The sequence below is a fragment of the Trachurus japonicus genome, chromosome 13, assembly GCF_045865225.1.
Source record: "Trachurus japonicus isolate A0001 chromosome 13, Traja_1.0".
NCBI classification, from domain to species: Eukaryota; Metazoa; Chordata; class Actinopteri; order Carangiformes; family Carangidae; genus Trachurus; species Trachurus japonicus.
This window is the reverse complement of record NC_140919.1, coordinates 40,634,335-40,654,758: the sequence shown is the minus strand read 5'-3', so window position 1 is coordinate 40,654,758 and position 20,424 is coordinate 40,634,335. Positions and strand designations below refer to the sequence as shown.

Genomic DNA, 20,424 nt, shown 5'->3' with positions numbered 1-20,424 from the left:
AGTGCCATTAGCGTCTCACTAATGGCCGATGAAGGCTGCTTCTTATGAGCAACACACGGCCTTGTGAAACATCACCAGAAGCCTTATCGCCCCACCGGGCCGAGCAGCTAAATCTTTTCTGAAATGTAGCCTATAGTAGATGAATACACTCCGTTTGTAAGACAAACCCTCCAACATCCATATATATATACACCCATTTGATATAGATATTGTATGTGTATGTAATATACATCTACAATATTAATGTTGTATATAATATACATGTACGCTTTTGTGGGTTATTTACAAAGTTTATTTACCACTGAGTAGGGATGTCACGATTACAAATTTTCTTGGTACGATTATTGTCAGAGAAATAATCACGGTATTACGATTATCACGATTATTATGCATTAATTAATTTCACAACATTATGAATGTGTCAAATCAAATATAGTCAAAATATAATTACATTACTCATTGTTTACACACAATATTTCAAGTATCTATTAATATATGACCAATTATTAACCCCCAGGGGAAGTGTTTGAAATATTCAGGTCATAAATTGTCTTCTATACCAAATTTATGTTTATTTTAATAATTTTTTGTTTTATTTTGCTGTTTTTTTAAAATACAAATGACACGCTAACATTTAAATTCCTACCAATTCAATGTTACGTTAGATAAATGAACCAGTATCTGAGCATTTACCATTATTTTGGTGCACATCTGCCGACATGGTTCTGACATAATCTTTTGGAAAGTGACGGTATTTAGGAATCTTTACGATTAATTAATTGTGGCGTTTAATACCACGATTAATTGTGAAAACAAGTAATCGTGACATCCCTACCACTGAGTAAAATATAAGTGGAACCCAAACCCTTTTTTGTGTAACACTAGCACTGCACAAGGGAAGATGTCTCTTTTTTTTTCCGCCAAATGTCCTCAACTAGAAACCAGCTCCTACCTCAGAAAGCAAACAAAAAAACAAACAAAAAAACAGTTTCTTGCCTCCTTCTTTCTTTAAACAAGCTTTACTGTCTGCGTTTGGCAGGTTGGTTGTTATTAGCGAAAACAAACACTAGAGCAAAGGTGAGAAGAAGAACAGGACTATACAGTATACCAATCCTCTCTCAAGGAAGGGAGATGGTGCTCAGACCATGAATAGACACAATGCAAATCCATGTGATATTTAGCAGCCTAACAACGCCACTCAAGTCAAATAATATCAAAGCATAAAAGAATTCACAAAGCAAAAAAAAAAAAAGCAACAGATCTTAAAGCAGAAGTAAGCGATCCGGTCGTTTTGGCTAATGCTGCGTTCCAGGCAGGCTTTTGAAACCGTAAATTACAGCTTCTTTAAGTCACAACTTACGACTTTGTAGCGTTCCAGGCAACCCACTCGTGTTTCTCCGACCTGTTTTACCTGTGAAAGTCACTATAACGGCCACTCGTAACTTCTGACCCGTGAACTCGTACCAGATCGAACTGGTACGACTTCACAGGTCGGAAAAACACCAGTTACGAGTTGCCTTGAATGCACCATAACGTCTTGTCAGCCGACGGAGTTAGCAGCCCCCGCCCTCGTCATGGATCTATTGGTCCTCGTCCCTACGTCACCACATTCACGCGCATCGCTTGGCTGCACACACAGAGAGGACTGCCCCTTTATGCCGTTCTCTCTCCTCATTGGATAAAGGTTGTAGGATACAAGGAAAGTTTTCTCCTGGGCTCAGAGCAGAGCAGAGTGACTGACAGACCCGTGTTTCAGTCCAAACACTCTATAGAAGTGATTGCTGTCGGAAGATACAACTATTTAAGACTTAGATTAACACAAAAATATCGCTTACTTCTGCTTTAATTGTAATCACACAGCACAACCATGAAAATCAAAACAAGTCGTGCCCCTTAGAACAACAACAACCACCTTAGATAAAACTAAACTGATCGGCTCCTGTATCAGCTACAACGGCAAAAGGAAGAATCCCCCCAGTAGCCATCCCATCACCGGTGACGTCAGTGTCCATCACAGCTCACTCTGTTGCCAGAACACTCGAAGTCTGTAATGAAGGAAAACAAAGCGCAGCGCTGAATGACAGTAGAAGATGATAACGGTGCTGTATTATTCAACTGACGTTCATATTTTGTCTGTATTTTTTATAGTGTCTTACGTTCTTGCAATAGGAGTTTTCACATGGGTTAAAAAAAAAAACAGTTATTCCTCATTTGGCCTGTAGAGGACAGCAAACTCCTCCACATCGCCTCAGTGGCCAAGACCAGAGATGACTTCATCATTTTGACTTAGTAGATCTGTGCCATCCAGCCCTTTTAAAAAAAATAAATAAATAAAATTATATTAGGGAGAAAAATTCCCTGTCCCTACATGGCATGGAAATGTTGACAGTTGCCAGCGAAATTTTGTGGTGTTGCCTTTTTTTTTTTTCTTGAGTATATTCATTATTTGAGGGGATAAATTTGTGTATATTTTGTAATTTATTTGTACGGTGTGAATTTAAGATGGAAAGAACACAGTGTTCAATTGAAGTGAAGCTCATTGTGTAAATCATGTTGTTGTGGGCCATTTTGCCCACATCATTTGTTGTTTCATATCTCCAACTCCAGTTTCCCAGACCCAGCAGCTATGAGCTCCAGGCCGTCGCCATATTACAAACACAGCTGCGTGTTGAAAAGCACTGCTACGTACTCGGCTTCATAGCTGAACTCGTCTCAGCTTGGTGAAGCTCAACCGCCACAATGAGTCGATGTTAAACCCCTGATTAAACACACAAACAAAATCGACAACATTAAATTAAATTAAGGTTTAAATCAAGACATCGCTGCACTTAACAAACTGCACTGTTTGGGAGGAAGGCGTTAGATTTTGAATTCCTGTCGCTGATTCCCAGTTGCTTTGTTAAAGATCTCCCTTTTTAAGTTTTGATTTTTGAATGTTTGAATTTGCGTTATTCTTCACATGTTGTAGGGCAGCTTTGTGGTTGTAGTGAAGACCAGGTCTGACAATTGAAGTTCTGTCAAACAAACAAGCTTGTATTTGTGAACGTGTTGTACGATGCTATAATGTACATGTGTGATATCATTTGTCCATTTGTGTTGCTGTGTGCTTTTAGGATCGGTGGTTAAACACGGGAGCTGAGTGAAGGTGTTCTTCACTCCTTTCCCGCCCTTTATCACCGAGTCTGACTTCCCACAGGCCACAGGGTGATGCCATTTTGAATTTTTCAAGATATAATTGCAGAGGAAGTGGCAGCAGTATATAATATTGTGGTGTTCATCATTTGTTAGTTTCTCCATTTCCATAAAAGAAGAAAAGCACTGTTTCTTTGTCACAACCAACAAGTATTGTATGGTGACTGACAAAGAATTTAACAGTTCATAACAGCAGTGAAGGCTATTGATCTCTATGACTGATAAACCCTGCTATATTGAGGAAATGAACCTGGACAAGTGAAGAAATCAAGACTAATGTTCTGAAAACAAAATCACCTGCTGTCTTAGAGCATCAAACTGCCACGTTGTCTTAGTGTAAATATAACAGTTTTATTTTTTCATGTTTTGGCAGAGATTGTTTTGTAATTAAAACTACCGTTTATATGTTTATATAATAACAATATTTGTTTAACGTGAAAATAAAGATCAAGGAAATTGATAAAGTGTGTGTGTGTTTTCCTTTAACTGTCTGTCACACTCAAAAAGCATGAAATGTAGCTACACAGCTGCTTGGAGGAAGAAACAAATCACATCCACCACTCACCAAAAGTTATGAAATTTATAGAATATGTAAAAAGCTGATGCTAAAATGATGTTATATCATGGAAGCAGGACATTTAAAGGGATACTTCACCCACCAAAATCGGTAATTCACCAATTTTCTACTCACCATCATGCCAAGGAAGGGTTTGGAGAACTTTCTGAGTTATCAAAACGCTTTAGGAGTTCCAGGGGGGGTCCGGCTGGCAGCGGATTTTCATATAATGGCTAAAAACAGAGATCAAATTAATTTTTTCCAAACAACTTTTTCATGTTGCAACGTCAGGACACTTGGTTACGACAAGCAGTATGGAGGTATCTGGATGTTTCATAGTGTGTGTTTTGGACAATTCAAAAGTGAACTCTATCCACCTCCATTATATGAAAATCCGCTGCCAGCCGGACCCCCCCTGGAACTCCTAAAGTGTTTTGATAACTCTGAACGTTCTCCAAACCCTTCCTTGGCAATGGCATGACGGTGAGTACACAATTTGTGAATTATTGATTTTAGGTGAAGTATCCCTTTAAGTATAAGTATGGAATGGTTATTTCTTCATCTCAAACACAAAAGCTAACAACAGTGGTGGTGGGCATAACGTCAACAAAACATGTCAGCGTGTCAATAAGTTGCCATGTGACCAAAGGCGGCCCGGACTCGAACCCGGACCTTCTCTGTCCATGGTGCTGAACCGAACCCAGACCTGACGAATGGAGGTGTACGTATGCAGAGCCGGCCCAAGGCATAAGCAAACTAAGCACCTGCTTGGGGCCCCGTGACTATTGGGGGGGGGGGGCCCAAAAGGCAGGTAACTTTTAAAAACAATTGTCAATCCTTAGAGAAACGCTGCGTTATACAAAAAACTTTAATTACTGTTGCATTTCAAATTGTTGTTGCACTTTTCTGTTGCAGTAGCCTATACTTAAAACCAAAACATTTAAAAAAGCAGATGATGTGTTTACAGTAAATGCATTGTCTGTCTTTTTTGTTTTTTGGGTTCTTTTACTTTTAGTTGACCAAGGTGACATTCAGTATCCCAGTACTATATAAATTTGAAGATGTAAATGTAAATCAACCCCAGGCTGCACTTTCAGCTGAATTTGGTGGCATTTCAGAGTAAAAACCATAGATGGGTAAAAACCTGCCAGGTTATGATGACTATAATGACAGAGTAAAGAATGAAATAGTAGCCTATTATTGGCAGTAATAGAGGGCACCAAAATAAAGATTTAGCTTAGGGCCCCATGGAGGCTTGGGCCGGCCCTGCTGGTTCATGGAGTAAATAAACAACTTGACTGGTTTGCAGCAAGTTGAATTTTTTAAAATATGTATTTTCTCGCCCACATTATATTGTGTGTTTTGTGTGTGTGTGTCTCAGCCCATCCATTAAAGTATTGTGTGTTTTCCTTTGTGCTCCCACGAGGTCTGTATCGATCCTCTTCAGCCGATTAGCTGCTCCCTCCCTCCCTCCAATCAGCTCTCGTGCTGACTCCGTCGTACGATGTTCTCGCGTGTTTCTGGATGTCTTGTTGGTTTTCAGCAGCTTCCAGCTCAGCTCAGCTCAGCCCGTCCTCCTCTTCCTCCTCCTCCTCCTCCTCCTCCTCTCCAGATTGATGTCTCAGTCGGTGGGCGAGGGAGGAGGGAAGGTGCGCGTGTTGGAAATGAACTGCGCAGTAGTTGCTCCGCGGACTTAACGCATCATTTCACAAACAAACATCCTCTTCTAAACGATGCGCGGGGACGGCGGCGCCATGCATCGCGGTGGTTCGGCGTTTCTCCGCAGCAGCTGTCCAGCCTCTTCTTCTTCTTCTTCTTCCTCCTCTGATCAAACGGCGTCACATGCAGCCGAGCAGCGCTTCGACGCGGACATGTCTGTGGGTGAACGGGATATGGAGCAGCGCTGGGGGCCAGCAGCAGCAGCAGCAGCAGCAGCAGCAGCAGCAGCAGCGCGTCCGGACCGCAGGACGTTTTTATAACACTTTGCAAAATCAGATTTCTCACATTTTGACACTTGACATCAATTTAAAGGTGAGCAGCAGCAGCAGCAGAGACACTCGTATCGACCCGTGACACATTCTGGCAGAGGTTGAGGTAGTGGTTCAGCTGCATCCTGGCACTAACTGCAGGGTTTCTATCGTTTTTTGGCTGTTTTCTGTGGTCATCAATACCTTATTATTATAGCTCCATCATGACCTCAATACTGAACTTGCACTCTCCCCTTTCTGCAGCTGACACCAGCAGTGTTTAGTGTAGAAGGCAAGGCAATTTTATTTGTATAGCCCAGCGTTTTTACCACCAGTTTGTCTCAAAGGGCTTCACATGGCATCGTAACAACATCCTCTGTCCTTAGACCCTCACATCCACTGAGGAAAAACTCCATGGAAAACCCTTTTAACAGGGAAAACCAGGAGAAAGCTCAGGGTGAGCAACAGAGGAGGGATCCCTCACCCAGGACGGACAGACGGGACAGAGATGTTGTTACAGACAAGAAAACAGTTTATAGTTTATGTCACAGAATGTGCGAAATATGGAAATGTAGTGGTTCAGCTGCATCCTGGCACTAGCTGCAGGGTTTCTACCGTTTTTTGGCTGTTTTCTGTGGTCATCAATACCTTATTATTACAGCTCCATCATGACCTCAATACTGAACTTGCACTCTCCCCCACTCTCTGCAGCTGACACCAGCAGTGTTTAGTGTAGAACAGTTCAGTAAGTGCAGGAGTTCAAGTGTTTATACTAAGTTAATTTCTAAACAGAGTGGATTGTATCGCGGTGTGGACTGTGGACTGTGGAGCAAACCTCCTCCATCCTTCCATCCTTCTCATCCCCTCCCTCCCTCTGTTCTGTGTCTCCAGAGTGACTCGGCCATGGGTGAGGAGAGCAGCCTGTCTCGGCAGATCGAGAGCGTGGAGAGGAGCGTGGTGTTCCTCAGACAGGAGCACCTCACTTTGCTCCACGGCCTCCACCTGGAGATCCTCTCCCTGCAGAAACGATGCACAGGTGAATGTTGTTTCAGTCTGTGTTGTGTGTGTGTGTTGTGTGTGTGTGTGCAAGAGAGAGACACTATAGTAACTTTTATGTGACCCCTGGTGTCACTAATAGCAAACACAATGCTGCGTCAGAGACAAATCTACTCATCTGGTACCAGTTCAGAGCTCTAGACATGGGCTTTTCAGTATCAATGGCTGGTTATAGTCTTGAAAACGGATGATGATATATATTCCCATCAGGCCGTGTGTTGTAACTGCCTCAAAACCAAAGGTATAAGTAATGAATTTACCATCATAAATAGAGATGCTTTCTCTATTTATGATGGTAAATTCAGTGGCATCTTGTTTAGAAAAGTAACTGTAAGCAATCATCAATTATCAGAAAACACTTGGTAATAAATGTGTTGTCAGTAACAGACCAGTCATTTCCACTGTAATGACTTCACATTGGAGTCATTCCTTTAGCTCATCCCCACATGCGTTCATTTGTCTTCTCAGCCTGTTAAATTCTTTATTCATCTGCAAGGACCCTTCTCATCGACCCCTTCCCCTCAGAGGGGAGATTTATTAAGATTTTTAATTACAGGCTTAATGGATTATTGGAAAGAAGACACTTCCATGACCTTTTCTAATGAGGATTTGTCATTTCATAATAACCCAGCTGCCCTGCACCCAGATAGTCTTTCTTTCTTTCTGAAGCTAATTTTTTTCTTTCTTTTTCTTCAATTTCACTTTCTTTTCATTGACTAATATTTATTCTGGTGGGGGAGGGGTGGGGTGGGGTGGGGGGATGCTGCTTTTATGGGCTGCTTGCTGCCGTCTTTTTCATGTGAAATAGATCCCATGTGCACGCAGTCCTCATTGTTCGTCTAATGTGTGTCTGCTCCATCAGTCAGTGCCAGACAGTGACTACATGGTGATGTCACTCTGCAATTCCTGTATAGATTTAATCATTTCCTGTTTTGGGCCGACTGGATATGTCATCATCATATAATTAAGCAGGTGCATAGAAACGCACACACACACACAGACACATATATTTACACTCGTCCTGCTTACTGTGGTTCATTTTCAGATGTCAGACAATTCCTGATATCTTCAAGTTGCTCAGATAAACAGATTTCCCATTCAGATGCTTGTAATTGTGGTTTAAACCAGTGTTTCTCAACCAGAGATACTCTGATATAGATGGTGTAATTGCAAGGGCTTAAAACAATAAAATATCATTTTATTGAGTGGCCTTTACAGACGTTTATCATTTTACTAAAATAGTAACCAGAGTTATTATCTAAACTGCAGAGGCTAAGCTTTTTTCCCAAACCCAAATGTTATAATGGGAAATCGGTCATATTTTAATAAGAAACCACATTTTGATTCACTCTTTTTTGTCTTTTTAAATTTACTGTAACTCAGCACTTTGTGTTTCAGTGTCTCCAGTCATTTCTCAATCAGGATTTTATTGTGAAATATCGCACGTTGCTGTTAAGCTCACTGTTTGCTGTTTGTTACACACATCTGAAAAATACAGCATTCGAAAACGCATATTAAGCGTTAATAAATATGCAATGATGCAATTAAAAAGGCTATTTCTATTTCTGTCAAATTGGTTTGGGACTTTTTTGCCCACCACCCCATGTCTGGGTAGTAGTGGGGCTCATAAGGGAAGTCCTCGGGGTTGCTAAAAGAATATGCAGGTGGTCCAGCGCTTGGGAACCACTGGTTTAAACAATGTTGACTATAGTGTTAAACAATCTGCCCTAAAGCTCCGAAATAATAAATCGCCTTTGTATGGGAGGGAGCTCCTTTAGGCATAAAGGAACTGACTTGTCTTAAAATCAATACAAACGTATACATACATACATACAGATGGAGCAGAATAATAGTAGAATAGAATAATACACATACACAATAGATCCACATATCCATAATGGTTTGGATAATCCATAGATCCCATATCTTTAGTAATCCATATGAAGGGGATTGTGGTTAAACGCGTACATGAGGGGAGGGGGAGGGGGAGGGGGAGCAAGACAGAGAGAGAGAGATGGCTCAGAGCCAGTGTGACCAGTTGTGTTGAAAACAACCCCCTCCATCACTTAGTGGCTCTGCTGCACAGTCACATCTGGTCAGTAAATCTGTGCAGGGTGGTTACGGTTTGTGTGTGTGTGTGTGTGTGTGTGTGTGAGAGAGACTGAGAGAAATAGACTAACACCCCAACAGAGTGTGTATTTCTTACTGTTTGCTCCACCTGCTCCTCTCCCTCCATCTCCTCGGGGTCGACCGCTGCTAAAGAGGGCAGCCAGCCAACTTTGTGCTTTTAGACATTGTTGATATTTCTTGCCCCACCACCACAGAGGCTCCTATCCAGGCGAAAACAAGACAATGAGTGTTCTCAGCCTTGTGAAAGACAAAAGCTTCCATTATACAAATGATTTAATCAATGATGAGCTCACCAGAGAGATTCACTGCAGTGTCTCAGAGAGGAAACAAACATATTCCTTCCTCAAACCTCAAAAAAACACAAATAAATCCTCTTCCTGCGGCGGCTGCAGGCATGAATCCGCTCAGCGGTGCATGTCTACCCGTAACACACACTCTCTCTCATGCACATTCCTCAGAGGTTTGTGCAGGATTGCATAAGCAGGGACATTATTAGGCCACATTCACTAAAACACTCAAGACCATCTACTCTTTCTGTTGGGACTTATTTAAAGCTTCTTATGAAGCCGGAGTGGAGACTCTGTTCTCTGAGGCGAAGTGAGATCAAACGGCTACTACTACACACACTCAACAGTACGCAACGGAAGACGTGACAAGAGGATGAGATGATTATAATAGTTGTAGGTAGAAGTGTCATTTGAGTCTGTTTGTTTGTTGTAATTTTAGCAGCTTTGATTGCTGGAGTGAGACCCACTGGAACAAGAAAATGTTTATTTATAGCTACAAGTTTGATTCCTCCCGGCCAGTAGGTGTCGCACTCACACTCGCCTGCTCTCGCGCCAACCTTCAATTGTACTGGTTGCCAGATACACCCATAGATCTATTATAATACATCCATGGGTACACCTATAGGGAGCGGCTATAGTAGCTAAAGCTAAAATCGTAGTTAAAGCAGAAGTAAGCGATCCGGTGGTTTTGGCTAACTTCCTGTCAGCAGATGGAGTTAGCAGTCCCCGCCCTCGTCCCTACGTCACCACATTCAGGCGCATCCCTTGGCTGCACACACAGAGAGGACTGCCCCTTCATGCCGTTCTCTCTCCTCATTGGATAAAGGTTGTAGGATACAAGGAAAGTTTTCTCCTGGGCTCAGAGCAGAGCAGAGTGACTGACAGACCCGTGTTTCGGTCCAAACACTCTATAGAAGTGATTGCTGTCGGAAGATACAACTATTTAAGACTTATCCGCCTTTTTCCGAACGTCAAAAACGTAGCCTGTTTTGCCGGTTTTGCTCTTCCGGTGGAATTTTATGTTTACGTTTCCATGGTTTCAGTAGTCGCTGTAAATGCATGATTTTTCTTTTTTTTTCTTTATTTTCATTGAAAATCTGTAAAACGCATGGATCATCACACCAGCTTTTAACAGTGGATATCACACAAATTAATAGATCCATGCGTTTACCGCAACTATGACAACGACTGAAAACCATGGAAACGTAAACGTACAATTCCACCAAACCGGCAAAACCAGAAGCCGGTTTTGACAATAGATGACGTTCGGAAACTTGTGGATATTAACACAAATATTTTGCTTACTTCTGCTTTAACGTGCAGCAGCTCAGGTGTTGACAACAGACTGGAAACACATCTGAATCATTTCACACCAAGGCCCTGTCCCAATTCTCCCCCTTAAAACTTCCACTTGGTTTTGAGTGCCCTCAACCGTAAATTCCCCTCGTTGAGGGAAAGTGGCTGAAAATCTTTCCCTATGGAAATGGGACACCACTAGCGTAGTGAACGTAGCGAACGTGATAACATACGTCACATGTTTACAATTATACCGGTGGAGCGTGCTACTATTTTCATTCAGGAAAAATGCCGGCGGTTCCAGCTGTTGTGTTGCCTGTTGCGTTGGCTGTGTTTGTTTATCTCAGTCTAAACAATTTTTGTAATTAGTCATGGTTATCATAGATTAGCCGGGCTAACGGTTAGCTACCTGTTTAACTTTAACTAACTCAGTGACTCAATAAAAGGTTCCATGAAATATATATAAAAATATATATATATATATATAAATATATTTTCTCCAGCGGATATCTGAGTTCCAACATGACTGAGCTAACTGGAGTAGTTTCATGTCGTGTCCCACAACGGGAGGGTTTTAACAGCTGACGTCCTGCTGTTAGCTTAGCTACCGCCGTTAGCTTAGCTGCTGCCGTTAGCTGTCCCTGTCAGCTGCAGCCACTGACGCGACACCGTGATTCCCCCAATAAATACCACACATAGCGACACAAAACACACACAGAGAGAAATAGTAATGTTTCTTCAAGCATTTCAGATTTGTCTAAACGGTGATCGAGCGTGACAACGGGTAATTTCATTTTCCACTTCGTTTTAAGCATCGGACCTCACTACATTTTGAGGGCTGATTTTAAGGGCAAAATCGCACTTCCCCTTGCTCCCTAGAGTAATGGGACACCCTACCCCTACACGTGAACGCGCAAAATATAGGGTTAGGGCAAATATTTAGGGCTAGGGGGAGAATTGGGACAGGCCCTAACTCACCTGCAGATGTCAATGTTGCCAACGTAACCAGATGTCAACAATACATTTTGGACCCGTCAAAATCTATAAAACAATGATTTTATAAAAGAAAAAATTCTGTAAAATCAATACTTTTATTCTGCACCCCTATGCGTTCTTTGGATGTATTATTTTTGAAAAATTAATCATTTTGATGAAAAAGTTGAAGCTATGACCTTTAAAATCACATAGGAACTAATTGAAGCTGGTTGTATTCCCTGTACTGTATGTCCCTGAAATCCTGTGGGTCGTGTTTGGCCGGTGACGTGTAAAGGAAGAGACTGGAGAGCGGCTGTGAGGCTGGATGCTGATTGGCCAGTGCAGCGTGCGGCGGGTGTGCTGGGTGTTGGCTGCCAGCTGGCTAATGTGTAGCATGGAAGGATGCTGCAAGGTTGAGCTGACGATGGCACTGTGCACATTAGCTCTGCTGCCTTCGGATTGTTCTGTTGTTGTCGTCGTCGTTCTGAGCTCCTAATCAACATAAAGGACCTATACGTAACGTCTCCATCCCCTTGAACATCGATCAGGCTAAATCAATTTTTGTCCTCTGCTTTTGAAACGGGGTCTCAGATATAATGTGTTTATTGTGAGTCATAGAAATCAATTATTTGTGTGTGTGTGTGTGTGTGCGTGCATGTGTTTGTCCTTCAAGATATCTTTGCAACGTTCAAGGTTGAGCCATGAAACAGAAAACCTTCAGTGTTCAGAGAGGCTGTGGGAGATGAGCCTGACCTACAAAGCATTAAAACGCACCACATGCTACAATGAGCCGAACGCCTCGTTTTCACAGTTTGAACCAGGTTTGTCAAGAAATGTTTTGTAGGCCCGGCCGTCTGTTGTTGAATGAACAGCAGAAATGCTTCTTTCAGTCAAAAATGAGGGTTGTAGATAATTAAAGTCGCACACGTTTGGCTTTCACAGTTATGGACTTGACCAGCAATCAACCTGTCTGTCTGTCTGGAACGGTCTGGTGTTCCTCTCTCCCTTTATTTCCTTCCTTCCTTCCTTCCTTCCTTCCTTCCCTCCTCTCTTTTCTTCTTCCACTCTTCACCTCCTCCCTCCGTCCTTCTCTCTTCATGCCAGCTGCACGGGTGTGTGGGTGTGTTTTCCTGCCTGCAGAGGGAAAGGGAAGGGCTGTGACACAGAGAGCAAGAGAGGAGGGAAGGCTAGAAATAACCAGCACATGCTCTACTAAAATGATCTAGATGATCTCAAATATTTTGTGAATAGAAATTGACAAATTAATTGATATTCAGTATGCCAACACAAAATCTCTGTTCTGCTCATAAAAATATATATATATATAAACATTAGTGACTAAGTGTCAATTCAGTGTTACAAAAAAAATATCCACTCTCTCATTCCCAAGTCATTTTGAGGCTGCTTATTGATTTTTTTTATTGATTTTTTTGCTCTGGGAAGATGAAATAAGGCAAATCTTAACACAGTAACCTCAAAATGACTCGAGCCACACACACACACACATAAAACACACTCATATTCTGGTGTATGACTGCCTGCTGGGAGCTTAATGTCAAGATTTCCCTGCAGTCAGGCCTCCCTGAGCGACCATGGAGATGAGTGAAAGGCCAGACATGACCAGGGGTCTGATTCCCACAGCCACCACCGAGCCTCTGTGCTGAAATATATATATTTTTTTTTATCAGGAACAGTACCATGCACCAGTCTGATACATTATCTCCTCAAAAACATAGCCCATTAGATGCTTTTTTGCCAGAACATGAGATATAATCCACTCAGGATCTAAAAATGCCAGTGCACCAGATCCAGATATCATGTCACGTAATATTTGCATAATCCTAATCATGTTGGAGGGATGTCTGCGAGTAACACCATTCAAAGCTATTACTGTTTCCCACACTGCTAAAAAAAAAAAAACCCAGTGCAGTCATGTCTTCATTTAAAGCTGTTTTATCCTCCAACATTCAGACAGGAAAGCTGCTGAGTGTGTGTCATCTGTCTGGTTTTTTATGGCACAAGACGTATGGATGCAAAGGCCATCCATTAAAACAAGACATGAAAGCAATCTACAATATTACACAGTAGCTACGGCAACACTCAGAAGAAATACATAACAGGCTTCTTTCTACAAGTCTATTAAAAGCATCAGAAATGGCCTGCTTCCTTTAGAACTCATCAGTGAGCCCGAATGTTACTGAATCTTTGTTTTGTTTCAGTGAATATTGATTTCAGTGAGGAATGCATAGAAAGCCATGATATCTTATTGAAGTTACAGTAAAGAAAGTTTTTTGTTTTGCTCCAGAGTGTGATACAGACTGTAACAGGGCAGCACGGGCCAGGTCTGACTCTGGCCCACATTCTGTGAGAGAAAGTTTCAGATGTAGCTTCATGAATGATGTATGAGCTGGATTAAAAAGTGTTGGAAACCAATGCACCAAGCATCTGTTATGTTAACCAGCAACAGCAAATAGAAATGTCAGCACACAGCAGTCAACATCTATTTTTGTGTCCTAACTGCACTAAAAAAAGTGAATCTGTAGATTTAACATTGTATGTTTACACAAATGAGTCAATTTTGTTTGTTAGAAACAAAGGAAAATGTTTTTCTTCTCAACGAGAATAATAAAATAATGCTTATGTTCATAATCTCAACCAAAAAAAATCTTGTTATCTTCACTCTTCTCCATTCAACCCCAAACACTAAATGCAAATTTCAATAATTCTGTTAACTACATAAACTCCCGTGCAGGAGTTGATCATTTTGGATCTGCTTGTCCCTCTCCTATGCACCTGCAGAAAAATGGATGTGTGAAGAATTGTTTCTCTGCGTGGTTTCTCTCCGGCTCCTCTCACAGTCCAACAACATGCACACTAGTTGGATCGACCTCCATAAATTTGCCCGTTGTGCGCTCATTTGTCTTGTTTCTCATTAATTTATAAGATAGAAACAATAAAGTAATTCATATGAAGACTAACTTTGTTGAATCTGAAACAAAATGAAGTTCATATTACTTAGTTTTTTTCTTCATGTACAGAAACAAATGAGTAGTTTAAACAAGATTAATCTCACTTTATCTACATAAATTGATTTTTTTTTAGTGGGTACTTTATTTTCTTTCAGTGCATATATAGACTTCATGTTGTGTTTATGTGTCTGTCTCTTTAATGACTCATTCTTCTGTTTCCTGGGTTTTTCAGAGTTGACAGGTGAGATGAAGGTGACGCCACCAGGCAGAAGCCAAATAGGTATGTTCTTCTTGTGTGTGTGTGTGTGTGTGTGTGTGTAATATGTGTGTGTTTAATCCCTGACCTGCTCATAATGATCTGTAATGAATTCAGTCTATATTTCCACTTTGGTTTCTCAAACACACAGACTTGTGTTTACATCTCCCTGAGCTAGTTTGTTTTCATCACATTCAACCCAAACCTCCAATCGACCGTGTCTCTGTGCACACGCATCCATCTCTGCCTCCCTCCACCCCCCACCCCCCTCCCCCCGTCCCCCAGGGGACACGTCCCTGTCAGCTACCCTCCTCCCTCTTTTCACACTCTCTGTCTCTGTCTCTCTCTCTGTCTGTCTCTCTTTCCCTGCAAGCTAGAAGAAGTCTCTCTCTCACCAACCATTCACAGCCAAAAATCACAGGCGCGCAATTCATCTGCATTTTCCTGTGTGTGTGTGTGTGTGTGTGTGTTTATTAGGTTTTTTTCCCCAATTTGTGCAAATCGTCTTGTGTGAAAAGGATTGGTGGTGGCTTTATGAGGGCAACATGTTCACAGTGAGGATGTAAACACAGCTGCAGAGACAGCATGCCGTGACATATTTGGCTCATAGCTGACGTGTGCAGGACCGTCGGGTGGTGGCTGCATGCAGGGATGCAGATAGGCTCCACGTTGTCACGGCGAATTAGAGACACACAGGAAGAAAGACGAGTCAAAAGGATGTGTGGATGTGGAGTGGGGGGGTTGGTGCTTTGCTATACTACTCAGCCATTAGCCCCCATCTCCTTTTCCAGGCCAGGTTATCCCCCTGATCCATCAATACAACACAGCCCTCTCTCTGTTCTTCCCCCACCCTGACAAATTGATCCGTCTTCTTTTTCCTCTCCTGCTCTCATTTTCCCCTCGAGCTCCCCTCGGGGGGTGTCCGTTTACAGTCTTTGCTGAGAGGGTGAGGGAGGGAGAGTCAGGAGAAGAGGAAGAGGTGGAAGGAGAAGAGGTAGTGAGAGGTTTAGAGAGGAGAGTGATTAAGGGAAGAGACAGGGAGGGAGGCAGGATGCGGTCAGCTGCAGAGACGGAGGAGGAGGGGAGAGGGATATAGAAGCAACTGAAGATCACATTAGGTAGTCTATACTTAGCAGATCAACTCCACCTGGGCGTGGCTTTATATTAGGCGACAGAAACTCTGAGGCTGACCAGTTCTCACAGGATTCATCCACAGCAGGGACGCAGAGGAAAGATGGAAGTGAAGGGAAATCGTAGCACACAGAGAAAAATAGAAGTATGGAAATGTACTCAAAAGGGTACAAACCCTTGTCGCTCCAGGCCTTTAACCTTTTTTAGAGACAATTTTGCAACCATTGGTGCCGGTACATTTTTGTACCTTTTCAAAATGTACCAGTTTAAGGGTTTTATACCCTTTAGATGCTAGGTGCACAATTGTACAGTATTTGTACATTATATACTTGTACTACTACTTGTAGGCTACTTGTAACTGGTGTGTGTGTTTGCTCTGCGACCTGCCCTGAGCGAGGATCGATCCCACGACTTCCCGCACCTGAGGCGACGATGCTAACCGCTTCGCCAAGACCTTCTCCTTGACAGTGGCATACCTGCGGACCTCCGTTACATATATTTAAAAAATAATTACTAGTTGAATGTTTAATTATTATCCCTATGTTAAATCATATTAATAGTCGCCTCATAGGTTACCAGACTCCTACTTAAAGCAGTAGTAAGCGATCCGGTCGTTTTGGCTAATGCTGCGTTCCAGGCAGGCTTTTGAAACCGTAAATTACAGCTTCAAGTCACAACTTACGACTTTGTAGCGTTCCAGGCAACCCACTCGTGTTTTTCCGACCTGTTTTACCGGTGAAAGTCACTATAACGGCCACTCGTAACTTCTGACCGGTGAACTCGTACCAGATCGAACTGGTACCACTTCACGGTCGGAAAAATACGAGTTTCCTTGAACGCACCATAACAGTCCTCGTCGCTACGTCGCCACATTCACGGCGTCCCTTGGCTGCACACACAGCCCTGCATGCCGTTCTCTCTCCTCATTGGATAAAAACTGTAGGATGCGATAAATGTTTTCTCCTCGGCTCAGAGCAGAGCAGAGTGACTGACAGACCCGTGTTTCAGACCAAACACTCTATAGAAGTGATTGCTGTCGGAAGATATAACTATTTAAGACTTATATTAACACAAATATATCACTTACTTCTGCTTTAAGCTACCAATTTTTTCTAACACTCTGATAATGTACCTTTAGGGGGTAAATACCTGTACCTTAGGAGTACATATATGTGCGTTTTCTACCCCCAAAAGGTACACATAGGTACTCTAGAGTACAATAATTGGCCCTATAGGCTACAGTAGGACAGAACTGTACCTTTAAGTACAGAAATGCCCCCCTTCTGTACCCCTATTTTTCTCTGTGCAGGCTGTAGCATATAGAGGGAAAAACGATGCTGGGTGCATGACTTACTGAAGAGGAAGCTGGGTGGATGAATCGCCCTATTACATTTAGACCTAGTGTGGATTCCAGGCTTTAGAGTTTCAACTCAACAAACCTCCTGCTGCCCTCTGAGATTCTCCTACCCAGCACACTTGGCCTATTTCTACGGACAGAGGCATTAGCGCCGGCCTCAGTGGATGTAATCTCCTTCCCCTCCCCAGCTCCAGCTCCAGCTCACTCAGCCCTGAGGTTGCTGCTGCACTGACTCAGGGCTTTTCATCCATACCTCCCTCTCCTCTGGGGAGCTTAAAGGGAATGAAAGAGCACAAAGGTTGTCTAGAGAGGCAAAAAAAAACCAACAAAAACAAAAAACAAGAAAAAAAAAAAGAGTAATAAGCAACATACTGCGTTAAACCTGACCTTGGTGCTGAGGTTGAAGTGTAGGTGGAGAGAAGACCTGCAGCAGCATGATGCCTTATCAGGATTGGTTGATGACATGACATGCTGCAAGGACTAGTTTCTGTGCAGTGTACTGTATAAAGGCTTGCTGCTTTAAAGGGGTAGTTCAACATTTTGGCAAATTGGCCCATTGCCATAATCCCTATAGTCATATAGCAGTAGGTTTGTTATCTGTAATTGTCGGTGCAAACTGTTTTTAGAACGGTGGAGCAGAGCCGTGAGCTGCTCAGAGCTACGCTACGGAGGCTCATGGGATTTCTTGGTTTCCCTCATCAAACTCATCAAATACACAATCCAACAACTCCACAACGCTCTGGTGGACAAGTTGTGACCTGCACATTCACCACGCTATGAGATAATAACACAACGTTATGAGACAGAGTTGTTTTAGAGGTAAATACATGCAAAACCGCTGATGCGCGTTCCCATTGGGGGCAGTTTTTCGGCAAGCAGTGTCTGCATTTACCTCTAAAACAACTCTGTGTGGTAACGTTGTGTTATTATCTCATAGCGTGGTGAATGTGCAGGTCACAACTTGTCCACCAGAGCGTTGTGGAGTTGTTGGATTGTGTTATTTGATGAGGGAAACCAAGAAATCGCTGCCATTTGCAGCAAAGATTGCAGCCTACATAAACTTAAACTACAAAAACTACATAGTGTTGCTTTAACTGTAGCAATTAATGAGTACAAAAGATTTTGATGACTGTCCCTTGATATGAACATCCTATACAATATGATGCTCTTATTAAACTTGGATTGTAGTTACTTTTATATCCATTTAAATGAACCTGATCTAAGCCAAAACAATATCAGGACAGTTTTGGAGTTGTGGTTGAAGGATTAAAGCTGGTGTGGCCCCACAAAGGCCAGTTTGTACTGTAGCTTGTTTTTGTGAGTTGTGGGGTTGAATGATTATATACACAGGCTTTTTATTTTTATTTTTTTAATGTTTTTTTATTTATTTATTTTGCACAAACATATAATTTAAAATAGTATGCACAATTATTATGATTGAGATATGCGAAGGGGAGGTATGAAACCCAAAGGGGCTTATATGAAAACCCATGAAGAACATAATCAAAAAACAAATTTGTTACAAATATGTACATGTATTATAAATATGTGTTCTCTTTGTCAGACTTGCAGGAGGAGGAGGAGCTCCTGGAGGCCCACTGCCGGGATGTGGAGAGCCGCCTGGCGGATCAGGAGTGCACCTTGGGAGAGCTGCGTAAGGAGCTGAGTCACAAGGGGGCTCTGGTGGGGGCCCTGAGAGCCAACCTCAAAGAAAAGGAGCGCCACTTCCTGGAGGAGCTCAAACGCCGCAGCCACTGCTCCACCATCCTCAACACGGAGCTGCAGAAACAGACCGAGGCGGCGGCGTACCTCTCCTTCCAGCTGCACGCCGCCCGCCAGAAACTGCACCACCAGCGCATGCAGCAGAGGCAGGGTCTCCTCCTCCAGAGCGTCGCCCGAGCCGGCGGCCAGGGGCCCCAGCACGGCGCCGAGCAGAACTCCGCGTCTCCAACTCCGCAGATGCCGTCGGGAGCCTCCCCTTCCTCCTCCCCTTCCTCCCCCGTGGTGGTCAAACCGAAGCGTAAGAGCGGCCGGTCCTCCTCCAGAGTGGAGCGCGGCCGGGAGTGCGTGCCGGTGGAGATGGTGACGGGCCCCGAGGAGCCCACGGCCATGCCCGACCCCGCGCTCTTCCTCCACCCGCGGAGGCACAGAGCTCGCTCCAGGCACAGTCTGGCACAAAGACAACACCCGCTGGGCCGGGAGAGGGAGGACGAGGAGGACGAGGAGGAGGAGGGAGGAGGAAGAGGAGGAGGGGGGGAGGGGCCGATGGAGCCTCGGGATGGAGCTGCCAGACTGGTGTCTTCAGCTGCAGTGCCCCCTGCTGCTGAGACGAAGGCAGATTAGCAACTTTATTACTGTGACCTGTGCTTCTAACTACAGTGTAATCACTGTCTAATTATCTTCTGTGTGTCTGACTGACTGTTAATGCTGTTAACTCTCTACGCTCTGCACCTTGACTTGACCGACTCACTCCGTACTGAGACTGGGTTCAGCTACTGAATTATTGCTGCGTTCATTACAACTCGGAGGTCGGGATTCTCAACTTTTCCGACTTCCGACATCATTGCGTTCACGCTGCAGAAACTCTGAAGAAAAAAAAAAGGATACCTGAAGGAAGTTTGGCATATTGTGGTTCATAGCTTAAAGGGATAGTAGCATTTTTTAAAAGTGTGGTTGTATGATATACAAATAGCCCCTAAGTACTTTAATTGCAGTAGAAGACTCTCTGCACTCCTCCCGTTAGCAACGCCAGCCCATAATAGCCCTGCCCAGAGATTTACAACATACAGTGTTGTGAACAGACCCAAAGAAACGGCCTATTTTCACGGCCTAAAAGAGGTTTTACCTGAAAAAAAATACACAGTTCCATTGTTCGCTATAATATAATTTTTTCCAGCCCCTCAAAGTGCAGGAAAAACACAGTTTTTATTTGGAAATAGGCCGTTTCTTTGGGTCTGTTCACAACACTATGTTGTAAATCTCTGGGCAGGGCTATTATGGGCTGGCGTTGCTAACGAGAGGAGTGCAGAGAGTCTTCTACTGCAATTAAAGTACTTAGGGGCTATTTGTAGATCATACAACCCCACTTTAAAAAAATGCTACTATCCCTTTAATACGAAAAATAAATGCAGCGGTAAATGATGTTTATTTTGGAGGAGAGGAGACGCCACAGATGAGTGCACATATAATGTTACAGCCTTGATAACAGTTATATTGTGGTCCTCGTATGTGACGGAAAATTAATAACGTTTA

General features: G+C 43.0%; 1 protein-coding gene across 1 annotated transcript; it reads left to right on the top strand.

Annotated features, from left to right (window-relative positions):
• Positions 1 to 6,615: 6,615 nt before the first annotated feature.
• On the top strand, positions 6,616 to 19,575 carry ccdc92ba (coiled-coil domain containing 92Ba). The gene is made up of 3 exons (XM_085794543.1): positions 6,616 to 6,751; positions 14,661 to 14,708; positions 18,737 to 19,575. The coding sequence occupies exons 1-3, from the start codon at positions 6,619 to 6,621 to the stop codon at positions 19,513 to 19,515; spliced, it is 960 nt and encodes a 319-aa protein (XP_085650669.1). The 5' UTR covers positions 6,616 to 6,618; the 3' UTR covers positions 19,516 to 19,575.
• Positions 19,576 to 20,424: the final 849 nt, after the last annotated feature.

Bases quoted from the DNA above. Each gene is read 5' to 3' on its own strand.
- ccdc92ba (XM_085794543.1), top strand. From the start codon at position 6,619: ATGGGTGAGGAGAGCAGCCTGTCTCGGCAGATCGAGAGCGTGGAGAGG. The intron at 6,752-14,660 runs GTGAATGTTGTT...TGGGTTTTTCAG, and splicing joins CCTGCAGAAACGATGCACAG to AGTTGACAGGTGAGATGAAG. The intron at 14,709-18,736 runs GTATGTTCTTCT...TCTCTTTGTCAG, and splicing joins ACCAGGCAGAAGCCAAATAG to ACTTGCAGGAGGAGGAGGAG.